This window comes from Gouania willdenowi, chromosome 16 (genome assembly GCF_900634775.1).
Source record: "Gouania willdenowi chromosome 16, fGouWil2.1, whole genome shotgun sequence".
Classification (NCBI taxonomy): Eukaryota; Metazoa; Chordata; class Actinopteri; order Blenniiformes; family Gobiesocidae; genus Gouania; species Gouania willdenowi.
This window is the reverse complement of record NC_041059.1, coordinates 40,196,573-40,213,186: the sequence shown is the minus strand read 5'-3', so window position 1 is coordinate 40,213,186 and position 16,614 is coordinate 40,196,573. Positions and strand designations below refer to the sequence as shown.

Genomic DNA, 16,614 nt, shown 5'->3' with positions numbered 1-16,614 from the left:
TTGCATATTAAACCCATCTGTTCCACTTCTACAAAGCTCTTAAAGTCACCCACTGTCCCCTTCTGCTGTGAGATGACTGACAGGCCACGCCCACCAGGTCATGTGTGCCTGCGTCTGCTACACAGGTTAACAACAACAGTCACCTGGAGCACAGTTAGCTTAGCACGGTCAACCTAACATGGTCAACCTAGCACGGTCAAACTAACATGGTTAAACTAACATGGTCAACCTAGCACGGTCAAACTAACATGGTCAAACTAACATGGTCAACCTAGCACAATCAACCTAACACGGTCAAACTAACACGGTCAACCTAGCACGGTCAACCTAGCACGGTTAACCGAGCACGGTCAACCTAGCACGGTCAACCTAGCACGGTTAACCGAGCACGGTCAACCTAGCACGGTCAACCTAACACGGTCAAACTAACACGGTCAAACTAACACGGTCAAACTAACACGGTCAACCTAGCACGGTCAACCTAGCACGGTCAAACTAACACGGTCAACCTAGCACGGTCAACCTAGCACGGTCAAACTAACACGGTCAACCTAGCACGGTCAACCTAGCACGGTCAAACTAACATGGTTAAACTAACATGGTCAACCTAGCACAATCAACCTAACACGGTCAACCTAGCACGGTCAAACTAACACGGTCAAACTAACATGGTCAACCTAGCACAATCAACCTAACACGGTCAAACTAACATGGTCAACCTAGCACAATCAACCTAACACGGTCAAACTAACACGGTCAAACTAACACGGTCAAACTAACACGATCAACCGAGCACGGTCAACCTAGCACCAATGCAATGACGGAGGAAGAAGACAGGGAGTTTTAACCGTTGACTGGATCATTACACTAGCAGGATGTTGATGTTCAGCTGGGACTTCCTGAACGCACTAATTGAACTACCCTCTAATCTGTGCTGCACACTAAGCATGTGAATCTCTATCACTGACAATGATTTGATACGCATCTCGATACACTACCAGTAATACGATACATTAGCGATATATTAAATTCCCTAGCGATATGATTCATCCCTGTTCCCGAATCGATATGATTTGATGGCGATTCAATTCTACACAATGTGATCCGATGCGATTTTGTATGATGCAATTCAACATGATGCAAAGAAATTATACCAAAAATGTAAATGGTAAATGATTAGCTGCGATTCAGTGGTAATAGAGGCAGAGGATTTATTGATTTCCTTATAAGAAGCAAACTTAACAAGTGCACATTTTCCTTCTAATCTCTACTAGAAATATGCATCACTTTATGCAACTTGTTTTTGGCTTCTTAAAAACACAACAAAAAAACAGGCCTTTTCACCTGTAGGATTGGGATCTAGAACCAGATTCAACATCAGGAACAGGAACTGGTTCCTCACATTTAAAACATGCTTATTTAACAGTCACAGCTGCTGTAAACAGACCCTCACTGAGTCATGTTTAATGTCCATAAGACAAAGAATAAAATAAAAGGAAATAAAATACACCTTTGAAAACAGATCTGGGGTCAGTTATGTGTTTATCACGGGTAGAGGGAGCTGCCAGAGTGCCGCCTTGGACAAAACTTACTGGAGGTACCTTTCTCACCAGTTTTGCTGGAACTGTGATTCCAATCTCCCTTGAGGTGGGGGCTGGGGGCGGAGGGAGCAGGGGCACCGTGTCAATAGCATGGTCGATAGAGTGAGCCCCTCAATTTGTGTTTATCAGGACGGGATTCTTTACAAAACACCTACGTCTGGTCAAGTTTACCAACTTTCTACAACTGATTTGAAGTTTTTAGCTGCGTTATAAATCTATAGCTGCTGCTGCTGCTCTGGACCTCTGTGTTGTGGTACCAACGTGCTTCCCGGTGTCACGTACTGAGTTTACCTCCATACTGAGATTAAAACCCTAAACTAATCCAATAAACAAATAAAACACGTGTCCGTTCACTTTGAAAACAAAAATGATTAAAGGCTGCTCTGCATCCTCACTAATTATTTTTCCGGTAATAGCATATACAGTATAATCTCAGTACGATGTGCACTCAGTACATGACACTGGCTTCCGTGTTCAAAACCAAACACACAGCACGTGGTGCATTCAATGTGTCTCAGAAAAACAGGATAGAATGAAATACAGCATAAAAACCAACCTGCGACCCTGAAAACAGGAACAAGCGGGTCAGAAAAAGGATGGATGAAAAAAAATCGATGCAACCATAGATTTTACTGATGCAGGCACGAAGTGACTGATGCATCTGGATTTCACCCGTAAATTGTACCGATGCATAATAAATGGATCAATAAACTCACATCGTGCACGTTTGTATCTAGATACTATTCAGTATTGATTAATCTCCACATGCTCAGTGCACACGTTCAGGGCCTGTACTGTAGCTGAAGATGAACAAACCCAGTGGTTCCCACAATAAACCGTTCTGACCCCTGTGCACATTTTTTCCTCCAAACATGGAATCAAGCAGTGCTCTGCAGAGTTTAAAGGAATGTCTGACTCTGATGGGAAAGTAAGGCCACCATGTTGGTCAGTCGCCATAAAGTTCATACAATTATTCCAATGAAACATTTTTTCCTTAATCTCTTCTTTAAAAGTTTCTGAAACCTCAGAGCAAACTGACCATTTTCATACACTATTTTCAATATTTGTGACTAAAGCTAATGCAAACTGCTGTTAATGAACATGTTGAACATTTGTTATCAAGTCCTGCAGAACCAGGGCCAGTTCACACACTTTAACAGGTGAAACCTGATAGTGGTTGTCAAATTAGGAAAATTATTTAATGCATTACGACTACGAGAAATTATGAATACGTAGTAATTAATAAGGGATGCACAATAATTTGAAAAAATTCAAACCAATAAATTGACCCTAACCACAAAGTTCTGCCATGAACAAACCGCAGTGAGCCCCGCCCCCTTGGAACTGAGCCTGACATGGCTCAGTTCCAAACTACATCACATTAAGCATACATACAAAGGTTTTTCACCGAAAGCAACACGAGCAATTCTAAACTCAAATCTGCAAGTTATGACGCCACAAAAATGAAACAGACACCGTTATGAGGTATGTGTATACGGTGGGATGTTTGTGATTAGAACATCAGCATGTAAACGTTTAACTAATGTCCACAGCATTCTCGTCGACTGCTAACGCGCTAGTCGTTTTTACAGCAGATTTTTTTAGTGACGTAATAACTAACGGCAGTATTTTAAATAAATGTAAGTAGGGCAGGGACAATGCGTTGACGTAATCGATGACGTCAACGCAAAATATGTGCGCCGATGCATAGTCTGACCAAAACAAAGATGGCGGCGCTGAAGAATAACTAACGCGCTGTAATGATGGCCTTCTGAGGACTGTCCCTTTAAGGGAGCCATGGTAACGTGATGTCAGAGTCCAGTCAGACCCGTTTATTTCCTGTTCTGTACTGAGCGCATGTTACTTTTCTGTTACCGTCCCGTCTGAAACGACATATAAGCAGTGATTGATCTCTCCCTGTTTACAAAAAACATGTAGTGTGACGGTAACCACTTGTTATGAGTTGTGTTTATAATGCGCACGCACGCACTTTGTTATATGGGGACCATGTCCTTAGCATTATGGTAGGCTACTGCTTTGGTAATGTCGCTGCACTTTCATAAGTCATTGAAGCTTTCAGCGTTTGTTTCAGCTGCGATCAGAGGAACAGAGCGAGAGAGAGGCGGGGCAGGGTTGAGAGGGGCCGATTGAGGAGAAAAAGGCAAACTGGCGGCTCTACGTGAATTATATCGATATTACGATATAGTCCTATGCTATCTCTCCTAGATAAATAGATCGATATTTATGAAAAACTCGATATATTGCCCAGCCTTACAACATTGCCCTTTAGTCTTTAATTTTTCACATTTCACATAAAAACAAACAACAGATTCCACTGCAGACCTGTTTAACAAAACATAAAGTCCACAGCAGTATTTAGTTTTTTTTTTACAAATGAAGAAACTCACAAGGGTTGATGCAGATAATAAAAAATAATCTACAAAACATCTTTCACAACCAATAAAGTGTCCTGAGTTTTAAGTTTCCTTGTAGTGCAACAATAAATGTCTAAATGCAGCAGCTCAATGGATATTTAAATGTAAAAATAATATTAATCTAAAAATAACTCAAACAGCTACAGGGTAAAAACTCGTAAAAGTCAAACATTCTACAGAAATAAATAAAGTGCAGCATGTGTAACGTGTAATGAACATGTCACAGGTTAGTGCTAACAGTGGCTCTTTGCTCCCACTAGCATTAGCATTAGCTTGATTGCTAGCTTCAAATGCTGTTTAGTCTGACGTTGATCAACACGTGCTCTCATGATGTGTCTGTTAAAGCATTGGTTCAAATATGGAAAGAGCACACAGATGGAAACATATCATCACTTTCTCATTTCTGCTAAAATGACCCATTCATCAATTTTTGGATTGATTTTTAAAGTCGAAATAAGGAAAAGTGATCAGGTATTTCTAATCACTATTTTTCAAGGGCCAAGAAAACAATAAGAATCAATGTGTAAAATGTAAATGATCAACTCATTAGATCGTAGATATCACAGTCCCTCAAAATACAGAAATTCAATGAAACTTTACAATATTTGCAAAGGGCTAATATGTTTTTATCACGTTTACAACAGTCATTTTTAAAAACAAATTTTTGAAAGAATTCTCAATTGTTCCAAAATCCTGCTATTTTTCTCTAATTCTTCCACAAATGTTCCCCAAAATAAATAAAAATGTATGACAAAATCAAGTAAATTGAGGTTATACGTAATTCATTGCTTGGATATTGTTGGTGCTCTACGTACTTTTCATATCATTTAAACGTGAAGTGCAAAGTATGGCATATTGTTGAAATTTTTTGTTTTCCAACCTAAAATCTGTGGCCCACTTGAGATCAAACTGGTCTGTATTTGGCCCCTGAACTAAAATGATTGTGACATCCATACATCATTGATACAACCTTAAAATTGTTTAATTATTTTAAGTGTTTTATTTGAAACAAACATGTCCTTTTAATTGTAATACATTAGATTTACATTATTCAGTTTGAAGGAAAATTTAAGGAGTGGATGTTTTACTGTAATCAAAAATATGAATGTATTACTAATTAAACGGTTCTCAGGCAGAATTCTTGTTGTTGTTGTAAATATGTTCTGTACACACACCCTCCCTGTCCCATAAACCATAAACAATGAGTGTGTTCTCTTACCAACGACCATCAGCGTGAACTCAAAGCCCCTCTTCACTGACTTCCTGTACACTTGGTTGGGGAGGCTGGCAAAGCCCACGTATCCTTCCAGGTTCTTCTGTTGCTGCGGGACACGAGAAGCTAAATTCAACCATCAAAGCCTCCATCAGCTGATCTTTTTTACACAAATGCAAGTGAGCACCTTCCTGTTTGGTACGGCCCACATTAAAGGGGAAGTGATATGAAAAATCAACTTTCTAATGGTTTAGCTACAGTGATATAGATCCCTTTAGCCTGATTCAGAGGGACAAGGATGATAAAGTTCTGTTTCCTCCTCCCTTCTTATTCTACATTTGGTAAAAAGTCAGCACCAAACGGGTCAGTTGGATTTTTCTCGGGTTGTGATGTCATATGGTGAAAAATCCTCTTCCCGACAATCTTGGCTCCTCCTACCCTATATGAATGTGAGCTCCTCCCTCTTAAACTACCTCACAGGTAAAACGAACATAGCAACGGCAGCTTGATATTACAGTTAATATCTATACCTTCAGTATATAGATAAACCGACCAATGCGACGCAGCGGTCGTACAAAACAATGGACTATCGTCTTAAATGGACTATTCCTCAGATGAGTGAGGAGAAGGAAGTGACTGTTAATGATTTACTCAGGGTGATGACAGATAGGAAGAAGTTATATTTAAGACTTTTTAAGACCACCTTTAATAAAATTAAAACCTAACTTATGATGCAAACACAGACCAAAGGGAAAATATATTATTTTACAATTAAAGGCATTGATGTCAGTTAATAATGTACAATATAGAAAAATGAAAATAATCAGTTGTTCAAGAACATTCTTCAAATGTGTTTATTAATGTGGAAAGAGAACAAAAATATCAACATTGTCCTAAATGATATTTATTCTAACACAATTCTCACAACATCTAATATCAGTGGACAACCCAGTAATCAAAATTGACTGGAACCTTTGAGCAAACCAAAGGCCTTCTAAGAAAATGTAAAGAACTAGACTGGGTTTTCAAGCCACTTGTCAATAAATTGGCATTTTCCCATTTGGCGCAACCTAAAAATACCATGTTAGCTAGCAAAGAGGCAGCAGGCATGAAGCATCCACTGTGGAATTTATCCTTTTTCTGCACAAGAACATGGATTATCCTTACATTTGATACGTGGATTATGTAAATAGATCCACTGTCTCAGGTGTGCACTGTGCACCTGTGTGTGTTTGACGTGCGTTTGTTTCCCCGTGCACTGATCTGATGTTGACATTAACAGTTGTTCATTAATAAAAGCAGGCTTACCACTAAAACAAATGTAAATATGTCATTTGTATGAGGAAAAATCAGGTTTTAATTGTGGGTTTCAGGTCAGGCTCTGATATAATGACCTAATGTCTGTCAGACCTGTAGGTTTCACTTTAGCTTTGTCAGGTTTGGGTCAAAGCTTGAATAAGGTTCATATCATAAATAGTTTGTGTTTAAAAGCGAATCAACACCACAAAAATCCAAAACAAAATATCTGTCTGTCTTTTTCTTTCTCCTCGTCGTCCTCTGGACCTGATCATTCATTCTACGACTCCGCTGCACAAACGTGACAATGCGCAGGCAAGTCAGATTGGGTCACATTTTAAACGCTAATGAGTAACAGTAAGGTTTGCAGTGTGAACGTAGCCTTATTGCATCATGTGATCTAAATGACAGGGCGAGATGGAATGGGATAAGGAGAGCGTTAGGTCCGTGCTCACCAGTAATTCTCGTGATGACGTGACTAAAGCAAGTTTAAGACCTATCTGATCTGAATTTAAGAAGATTTAATTTGTAAAAGAATATTTAAGACTTTTTAAGGACCCGCAGTCCCCCTGTTTACTGCTGCTGAGATAAACATACATGTTGAAGCAGCGTGTGTTCACACCTACTCATGTATACGCATGAACGCCGCAAAACAGACTGTTTTTAGGAGCGCTCTGAGGCTAGAACTCCAGAAACAGGCGAGTTTGGGAAAATAAACCTCAAACACTATGTTGTTGGAGTTCTTAGAACAAATGAAGACGCATCAAAGTAGCATAATACTGGAACTTTAAGTCATAAAGTTCACATTTTACATGAAATGGCAAAGATTATTTGGAGAAATGTTATATAATGGTCATATTTTGTCAAATAATCAAAGCTGGATACCAATGATAGCTCCCTAATGTTGATCTGATGGTGTGTTCTGTGTTAAACTGGTTATAAACACATGAGGAACACAGTTGGCTCAGGCTAAAGCAAAGCTGTCACTTCTTTGTATCTGTGGTTTCTGCGGGTTAAAGAGATGCGACAGGAATTACACCAGATTTGAAACTCACTATCTGCTCGTGATCAGCGACACTTTGTAAATGCACGGCAATAAAATAATCACTCACAGGAAATCAAGTTAGAATTACGTTGACGTGGCCATATTGTTTTGAAATAATCGAATTTGTTAAACCTCTATGTCTAGGACGTAAAGGTTCGTAGAATGGAAAAAGTTCTGTTTTTACTCACATTTACACCAATCAAAAATCTAAATTTGCATTTTATCCAAAGGCTCAAAAAAATAAACTGTTAAAAAAATTCAATTGACCTAAATTACCGTAGTTGTTTTTTAGCTAAAGCACAAGATTATTTTTTCCTACAACACACAGGAGTTCAGAATCTCTGATCCAACACATGGCTGCACTATGAGCATCTCTCCATATCATCATAAAATAAACCAAAACAACCACAAAAATACACACAATAAGTATAAAAATAGAAATACACAAATACCAGACAATATACAAATTGACAACAAGAATACACAAGAATGACTCCAAAAACACATGACAACAAAAAAGACAAAAATGACTCATAACACACATAAAAACAGAAAAAACACACAAAATGATAATAAAAATCACAAAATAACAGAACAATACACACACAATGACTCCAAAAACACACAAAACAACTACAACTAACACAAAATGAGTATAAAAAACAAACAGGTAACAAAAAAATACACAAAAACAATCTAAACTAAAATAACAGAAAAGAAACACAAAATAACTACAAAAACAAACTAAACAACCACAAAAATACACAAAATGAGTAAAAAAAATAGAAATCTCTATGAAAACAAGGAACGTCTATGTGTGTGTGTGGCTCAAATATATCTGTGGTTTAGGGACAGACAGAGCTGAGACTTTCAACATGGCTGCTTTTTGGTTGAAAGGTGTGCAACGTCGGATTTGTTTGGACTGCAGTAATACCGTTGATGAATTATTTCATAAAATTGTCCACTGGAGCAAAGCCACTAGAGCCACGTGTGCACCAGAGCCAATCGCTGGAGAGGCTCTGTGTCAGGATAGCAGACTTAAACTCGAGGAACGGTGCTACACGGCTGCCCCGTGGCGTCCCGGCCGGCGGAGCGCCAACTCTCCGCTGTGGCTTCACTTTTTGCTCGCTTTAGGAGAACCGTGTGTGTGTGTTTAATTCACAATTAAATTTGCATCGGCCGATGCGGGCTGCTGCATTCGCTGATCCGCATTATTTACAGACAGCAGAAATATTATCACCTGTTTTTAATATTTGTTAAATATTTATTACTTGATGTCGTTCTACCTCACCTTTGTTCATTTCAATAAATGTTCCTTTTTTAAAAAATTGAGACTCGCATTATTTGTTATCATCATTGTGTAATTTTTATGATGTAAATTGAAGAGCTAAAGTAGTATCGACTCCAAATATCGGCTCAAGACAATGAACAATCCTTATCGGTCATCGACTAAGGCTGATGGAAAAAATCTTTTTATCGCCATTGGCTCTAAAAATTCCATATGGGTCGATTCCGAGAATGAAGTGTTTACAAGGTCAGTTTAAAGAGCATTTAACTTTTATTCTGAAATAAAGCTCCCATGTAAACATTTCTTCAGGCATAACTTCATGCTGGTGAATTGCTTTTTCACAGTTTATTCATTTAAATATATGAAAACACAATAGTTATCACTCTACACATTTCAAAACAAACCTAAATGTCCCTGTTGTCCCACCTTCAAACACAACCTCATTTATCATCCATCATAAAAAAAGCTACTGAACCTCCCACTTTTCTATCGTAGTACATACTTCCTACGGGCAACATGTCCATCCTCACACAGAGAGCATCAGTTCATAGTGATTTGGAAATGCTTCAAAGTGTTAGAAAGAGAAAAAATGATGGATGTACTTACAGCTGTTACGTGTGGGTCCAGATGTGCAGAAACGGCGTCATTATGGAGGTCACAGTGAGACAAAGAGCAAACAAACAAAGAGGGAATCAATATGAGGCCATTATAAAATCACTCATTGACCATGTGAGCAAATGGAACCACATGTTGGACACACTGACGGTGACTGTTGCTCCTTTAATGCCAGAAAACATTCATATTTCTAAGATTTCTGCCCACACGTCTTCACTGGGTGATTTCAATTAAAAATTTTAACCAATTGTTTCTTAATTATTAAATAGACACACTGTACATTTTTAGTTTGATTAGATGAATACTTTTTGAGATATGTACAATTTAGTGAGAGGGATATGTGTTAATTATAGCTCGTCCTTATGTTTCTGTCATTTTCAGCTTCTAATATCCAAAGTAACACGAGTTCATCTGGAATCAGATCTTTGGATCATTTGAAAAGAAAAATCAGGGCCCGTAATAAAAGTTAACGTTAACGTGTGCACGTATGAATGCGCCCTATAACGGTGGAATAGTGGAAGTATAACAAACCAACACTTAGGGCCTGTACTATAAAACTGGATCACTATATCCCGATATGTGCGTTCGCTTCACCTAACCATACATCCTCTGTACTATGAAGCAGGATATAAACATGTTGACTAACCCAGGTGATTCCAGCCTGGCTACGTGCACACTCCTGTGACAGGGGGCGGAGTTAGCAGCACCAGACCAATCGCAGCGAAACTGTGGACTTCAACTATCTATAAATATATAACTTTCCTACAGTAGGGGTTCTCAACCATGGGATCAGGCCTAGATAATATTAAACTTTTTTGTACAATTTAAACCCATTTTTGCTCATTTTTCTAAAACTACACCAAACTCACCATATTTTAACCTATTTTCATAATTTTTTCTTGTCATATTTTTGCTCATTTTAATGCATTTTTGCTACATTTCTCCCATTTCTGACACTTCTACATCACATTCAAATAACTTTTCAGCACATTTTTTCCACTTTCCAAACATGTTCAGCACTTGTAAACCCTTTCTACCACTTTTACACCTAACGTCACATATATTGACTCATTGTTGTCAAGTTTAACCTCTTTTCACCATATTTCATGATTATTTTTCCAATTTAACCACATTCATGATTTGTCATTCCCATTATTTGCCAGTTTAAATTAATTATTCAAATATTGACACTTTGAACCCTTTTTACCACTTTTTCTGTCTGTTTTTGTCAACTCTAATTTACAAATTTTCACTAATTTTTGTGGTTTTTAAAATCCAATTTCACCACCTTTTCCACCATTTTTGGTCACTTTGAACCCATTTTTATTAGTGATTAAAACCAGGATTTCCATCGTTAAGATGACTATAATAATAATAATAAACGTTCCTGGATAACAGTGGATATTATTCAGATGAATAAATAAATGTGGTTATCACAGATTCATAGAACAATAGACCATCATTTTACTGACTTTATGGATGGACCCCAAAAATCTCTCCCCTTTATTCTCCCTTATAGATGGAAGTTAGCCAGTTTTGTAGTACAGCACACACCGAATAAATCCAGGAAGTTAAGGCTAGGACACACTGTGTGATTATATAATCGTTGTTCTCAGCTCCAGCTCAAACTGTGAGACTCAGACGCAGAGCCCGAATATGTGCAGCTCACGATTCATGTTCTCACACTGTACGGTCCGACACTCTGATACGATCTGACTGCTCACACTGTACGTTCATACACGACACGTCGGGGTCTTGTTTCCGGAAATGCAACGTACAAATTAGAAGAAGAAGAAGAACACTGAAGCATCACCATTAAAACAGACAAAGAAGAAAAACCCAGAAGTGGGGAGATGCTCGCAAATCTCAGCAAAAAGTGTTTTAAAAAAGAAAAGATGATGTGATGGAACAGGAGTTGGATGGACAGACGTGGACATGACAGTGCGTCAATTTTACAGCAGTCCTACGGTGTTCGTGCATGCGCAGTGTGAGAGTTTACGGTAAGCCGATCCGTGGCACTGCTTCAACTGTGCAATACCCTCACGAGGAGCGACTGGATTTATAACATGTTTGATTTCCTTACGACCTACGATTGCTGATCGTGAAGTGTTCATCACTTCTCGTGACCCCATGTATACTACAGGATGTAAGACACACGATCTAGCAGAGACTCGCACGATCCCACAAAATAGTTGCACGAGTCAAAAGTCGGCCTTAAGGCAGACATACACTGAGCAGAAAGACCCCAACGTGTCGTGTATGAACGTACAGTGTATCCCAGCCTTTAGTGTGATAAGAGGAAATCCAGCTTGGAAGTACAGGCTCTACTTAAAATGACCAAAACCCTGGACACTAGAAGCCAAACATAATTCATATAATATTTACATTATATAATTTTTTTTTTTCAATCATTATCTGTTATTTCATCAGATGTTTGGATATAAATGTGGACTTCTGCAACAACCCTGTGAGATTATCTATTATTATTAGTATTACTTATATAATAGTAATATTAATGCATCAAATTTATATGGTGCTTTTTTGGGGATTCAAAGCCACTTTACATTAGACAAACATAAATAAAAAAATTATCAAAGAAATAAACTTAGGGTTATGGAAAAGCGAGTTTGAAACAGTGGGTCTTGAGGAGTATTACTTTAACCTTATTGTTAATAATAAGAGTAATGGTGGTGATTAAGTGTCCTGCTTTAAGGTCAGAGTCTGGAGATTATTACTCTGAAGTCAAAACATTAACTACGGCAGATCCACTTTAATCCAGATTAAGACACAGTCGTGTCCTCTTTCTCTCTAACCTGACCACGTCTTCAGGTCTGTCCTCACCTCAATAAATCAAACACATTTCTCGCACCGTTTTCAATCCCATTTCCACCAAAAGAGCGACTTTCTTTCAGCACTTCACCACTCCACTGAGCTATGAGTCAATGAAGTCTCTTTACATGTGTTTAACTGTGATGGTTACTCTGTGTGTTCTCTATTGATGCTCAAACCAACGCAAATAGTTTGTTTTTGATGGGATCAAATAGTCATTTATCTATCCCACAAATGTACATCTTTCAACATTAAATTACCTGAGACCAATAAATCACAGTTACACATTATTATGATTTTAGATCGAAAATCACATCTTTCAATTTTATTTGAATCTTCGTCTACATTTATTACCTTTTTATTTTGGATTTTTATTTATTTTTTTGCTTTAAAATTGCACATTTTTTCCTCCTCGTCTGCGTCTGTTTATCAAAATTAATCAGTAAAAAATGTGATATTGAATTTATCATTAAACCCTGAACTGAAGTGTTAAGGTTTTTGAAATTTTTTTTATTTAAAGGTCTTTAAACCCCATTTTATATTATATCATATTTCGTAGACAAACAACACTGAAGAGTTAGCATTAAATAAAAATACGTATTAACCTCAACAAAATTGCTTCTTAGTAGTTATTAATAAATTAAGATGATCAGGAGAGGTTAAAACTATCTACCGTCATCAATTTGCATATATATAAATAAAAACAGGAAAAATGTAACACATTTCTAAAGAATCGATGACAACAGCTCAGACGTAAAAATTGATTTGATCTGAAAAGTTAGCATTAAACAGAGGTATTTAACCGCATTAAACTCGCTTTTATAAGCAATACTGAAATCAGAAAACGAGCAGGACATTTTATTTAAAGTAGACACGGCAAAAATTACGTCGTTTAAGGCACAAAACACGACGGTTTTTAGAAGATAAAGACAGGAAATGACACTCCCGTTATGCAGCTAGCTGTTAGCTGTTAGCATCTCACCGAAGTTCACACGGACTGGGCGTTGGTTGCTCGGACAACGACAAAAGCTTTACACAGACTAACTATTCCAACAGTTTAATGCCGTTAAACACATCCAATGTTCACTTCACAGCGAGGTTTCGTACACTAGGCAAGCCGAAGCTGGAGGAAACACACTCACCCATAATGTTTGAGTCGCTGCCGCCGCTGGAAACTATGATAGACTCGCCGACATTCCCTCCTCCTCACGCTGAGCTACGTCACATCTCACACGTAGCGCTGAGCGCACACAGCGCCGCTACGCACACACATCTACGTAGACACTACGTGAATTCAAAAACTCAGAATAACTGCACTGCCGCGATAAGTGGTGTATGGTTTGAAATGAAGCGAATTCTCGCGATGAAAACCAGAGACGCAGAGTTTTTTCTTCCTGTTTTTTTTTTTTCAATTTTATTTAAAGGCAAAAGTGCAGATATATCTATGGTTACATTATTTACGATTGAAAAGATGGGCACACCAGATTTAGCACCATAACAAATTAATCATCATCTTTATTTTAACTTTCTTTTTATCTATTTATCGACAAGCCTCTTTGTATTATTATTATTATTATTATTATTACAAAATCCATCGAAACGTGTCATTCTTATTATGTAACTACAAAATGTATTTAAAAATTCACACACAAATCATGACAAAACACACACACACACGCACGCACGCACACACACACACACACACGCACACACGCACACACGCACACACGCACACACACACACACACACTTCTGCTAAATTACATCAGCAACTTTTATAATAATAATAATATGTTTTATTGTTATTATTATTTTTACTACTAGGTTACTGCTATTATTATAGCCATTATTAGTTTCATAGTTTAATAAACACTTCATTAAAAATTTATGACGCCAGGAAAATGGTTTATGGGTGTGGAAAAAATGTAGATCATTTTGTGCAGTTTCCGTGTCAACAAACGAAATGTCTTCGTCCGGAAGCGTTCGCACAGTATCCATGGCAACCACCCTCCATTTTGATTGGTCAGCCTGTATGAGTCGCAGCATTCCTCGTTCCTATTGGTTCATTGGTGACACTGAGGTCTGAGGGTATTTAATGACTATCACTAATGTAGAGAATGATGGAACTGTTGTTATAAGGATTATTGCTGAGGGAATGAATATCTTTGTGTAAACCAGTGGTTCTCAACCTTTACAGCCCTTTAGCAAACCCCATAATAAAGGTCCCAGAGAGCGGGGACCCCCACTGTATCTGAAGGTGGTTGAAAATGATGGTCCATTGTTCTATGAATCTGTGATAACCACATTTATTTATTCATCTGAATAAAATCCACTGTTATCCAGGAACATTTATTATTATTATTAAAGTCATCTTAAAGATGGAAATCCTGGTTTTAATCACTAATAAATGAATAAATAAATGAAATGTGATTTTAAAAATATTGCAGGCAAATAACGGGTATGACAAATGGTGAATGTGGTAAAATTGGCAAAATTAAGCATGAAATATGGTGAAGAGCTTAAAAGTGACAATAATTGGTCAACATATGCAACGCTAGGTGGAAGAAGTGGTGGAAAAGGATGAAATTTTGATGTAGAAGTGTCAGAAATATAAGTAATGGAGCAAAAATGCAATAAAAGGAGCAAAAATGTGGCAAGAAAAAGTGATGAAAATAGGTTAAAATATGTTTGGTGTAGAAAGAATGTACAAATAAGCAAAAATTAGCTCACATTGTTCAGAAAATATTCTTCGTTTCTTCAAGACATCTGGCGACCCCCTCCCAGTGTTTCTGCCCTGACCCCAAGGTTGAGAACCACTGATCTAAGTGACGTAAAGCTGAACCTTGCGTGTGTCAATATTGGCTTAAAAGTGTCAGAAGTGGATGTGAGGAGGGGGGTTGGGGTAATAAAATATAAAAAGTACATTCTAGTATTTCAGCAGTAGTTGAAGTAACTCAAAGTTCTGAGTGAGTTTTATTTAGACTTTTGCTGAAGTGAAGGACGTCTACAACCCACTATTCTCCTTTAAGTGAACCTGAATCTTGTGTGAAGATTTCTTGTGATGCTGTGTGTCTGACAACATGACATCACCTTCTCTAGGAAAAAAAAAATCTGATTTTGTTTGGTTTTATATTTTCTGTCAACTTAAAGCTACATTTCAATTACAAAAATGAATTATCAATAAACAATGCTTTATGCAAGCAGAGTGGTGGCCTAATGGTTACACTAGTGGTTTTGTAACCAGGGGTCAAATTCAACCGTGGGTCATAGCGATGGACCCTTGAGCAAGGCTCTTTTCCCCAAACTTGTGCTGCAGCCTCAAGGGGGCACAAGGGAAAGAAACAAAAAGTTGGTACCAGGGTAGGAAGAGGCAGGATTTTACATATGGATTATACAAATTATTGAGTTGGAACAACTAAACATTTTAAGTTTTCTTAAAGTTGACTTGCCTTCATTATAATTTGGACTAATGCAAAACAAATAATTTGATAACAAATGATTAAGTCAAAGTGACCTAATTCAATTGAGTTAATCTAATTTATTAACTTAATTTCACATAACTTGAATCATTTAGGTGTTACCAATTGAAACAATTCATTTGGCCAAACTGCTTTATTTTTTCAGTATAGGAACAATTAGTTTAAACAGCCAGTTAATGGGCATGACAAATGGTGAATGTGTTTAAATTGCCCAAAATAATCATGAAATATGGTAGAAAGAGGTTAAAAGTGACAATAATGAGTCAAAACATGATGATATGAGATGAGATATTCTTTATTCTGTGTTTCTTTTAGGGAGAACAGTGTGGGATTAGGAAAAAACTCCTCGGCACACATAGAAACGCCAAAAGAAACACAATTACAACAAAATTCGAGGACAGAGCCCATATGGTCGAGGGAGAGGACTTGTGGAGGGAGCATTGCAGCCAGCCGCTGGGGGGCGCCCACGTGCAGCCTCTTACAGGCATCTCCAAAGCTGAGCTGTTCACTTTACCAAGTTTGATTCCATCCCATGTAGACATTCCAAAGTAGCATCCTGCTTACTTTTGAGTTCGTTTATCGCATGAGTCTGAGTGTTAAGAGCTCTGTCTAATCCATCAGAAATGACTGGCAGTTTTCCCAAAACAGCTGCCAACGTAATACGGACTTTGCGATAGGTCAGAAAACTGCCAGCTCCAATCAGCAGCATACCTGCGATGGGGGTTTGGGGGTTGGGAAGGCTCTGATTGGACAGTGGGCAAACGTGAATCATCACGTCTATCTGGAAAAAGGTATTATTTTCTTCTTTTCATTT

The 16,614-nt window shown here is 37.8% G+C and overlaps 1 protein-coding gene across 2 annotated transcripts in view; it reads right to left on the bottom strand.

Moving 5' to 3' along the window:
* LOC114477793 (septin-7) overlaps positions 1-13,619 on the bottom strand; it is a 32,983-nt gene extending 19,364 nt beyond the window's left edge. The window contains exons 1-3 of one of the 2 annotated variants that reach the window (XM_028470401.1): positions 13,465-13,619; positions 13,067-13,068; positions 5,256-5,358 (exon numbers count right to left, since the gene is read on the bottom strand). In XM_028470401.1, coding sequence (XP_028326202.1) covers positions 5,256-5,358; positions 13,067-13,068; positions 13,465-13,468 — 109 coding nt within the window. In that variant the 5' untranslated portion in view covers positions 13,469-13,619. The remainder of the gene's footprint in view (positions 1-5,255; positions 5,359-13,066; positions 13,069-13,464) is intronic. The other variant, XM_028470402.1, reaches the window with a different exon arrangement.
* Between the last annotated feature and the right edge of the window lie 2,995 nt (positions 13,620-16,614).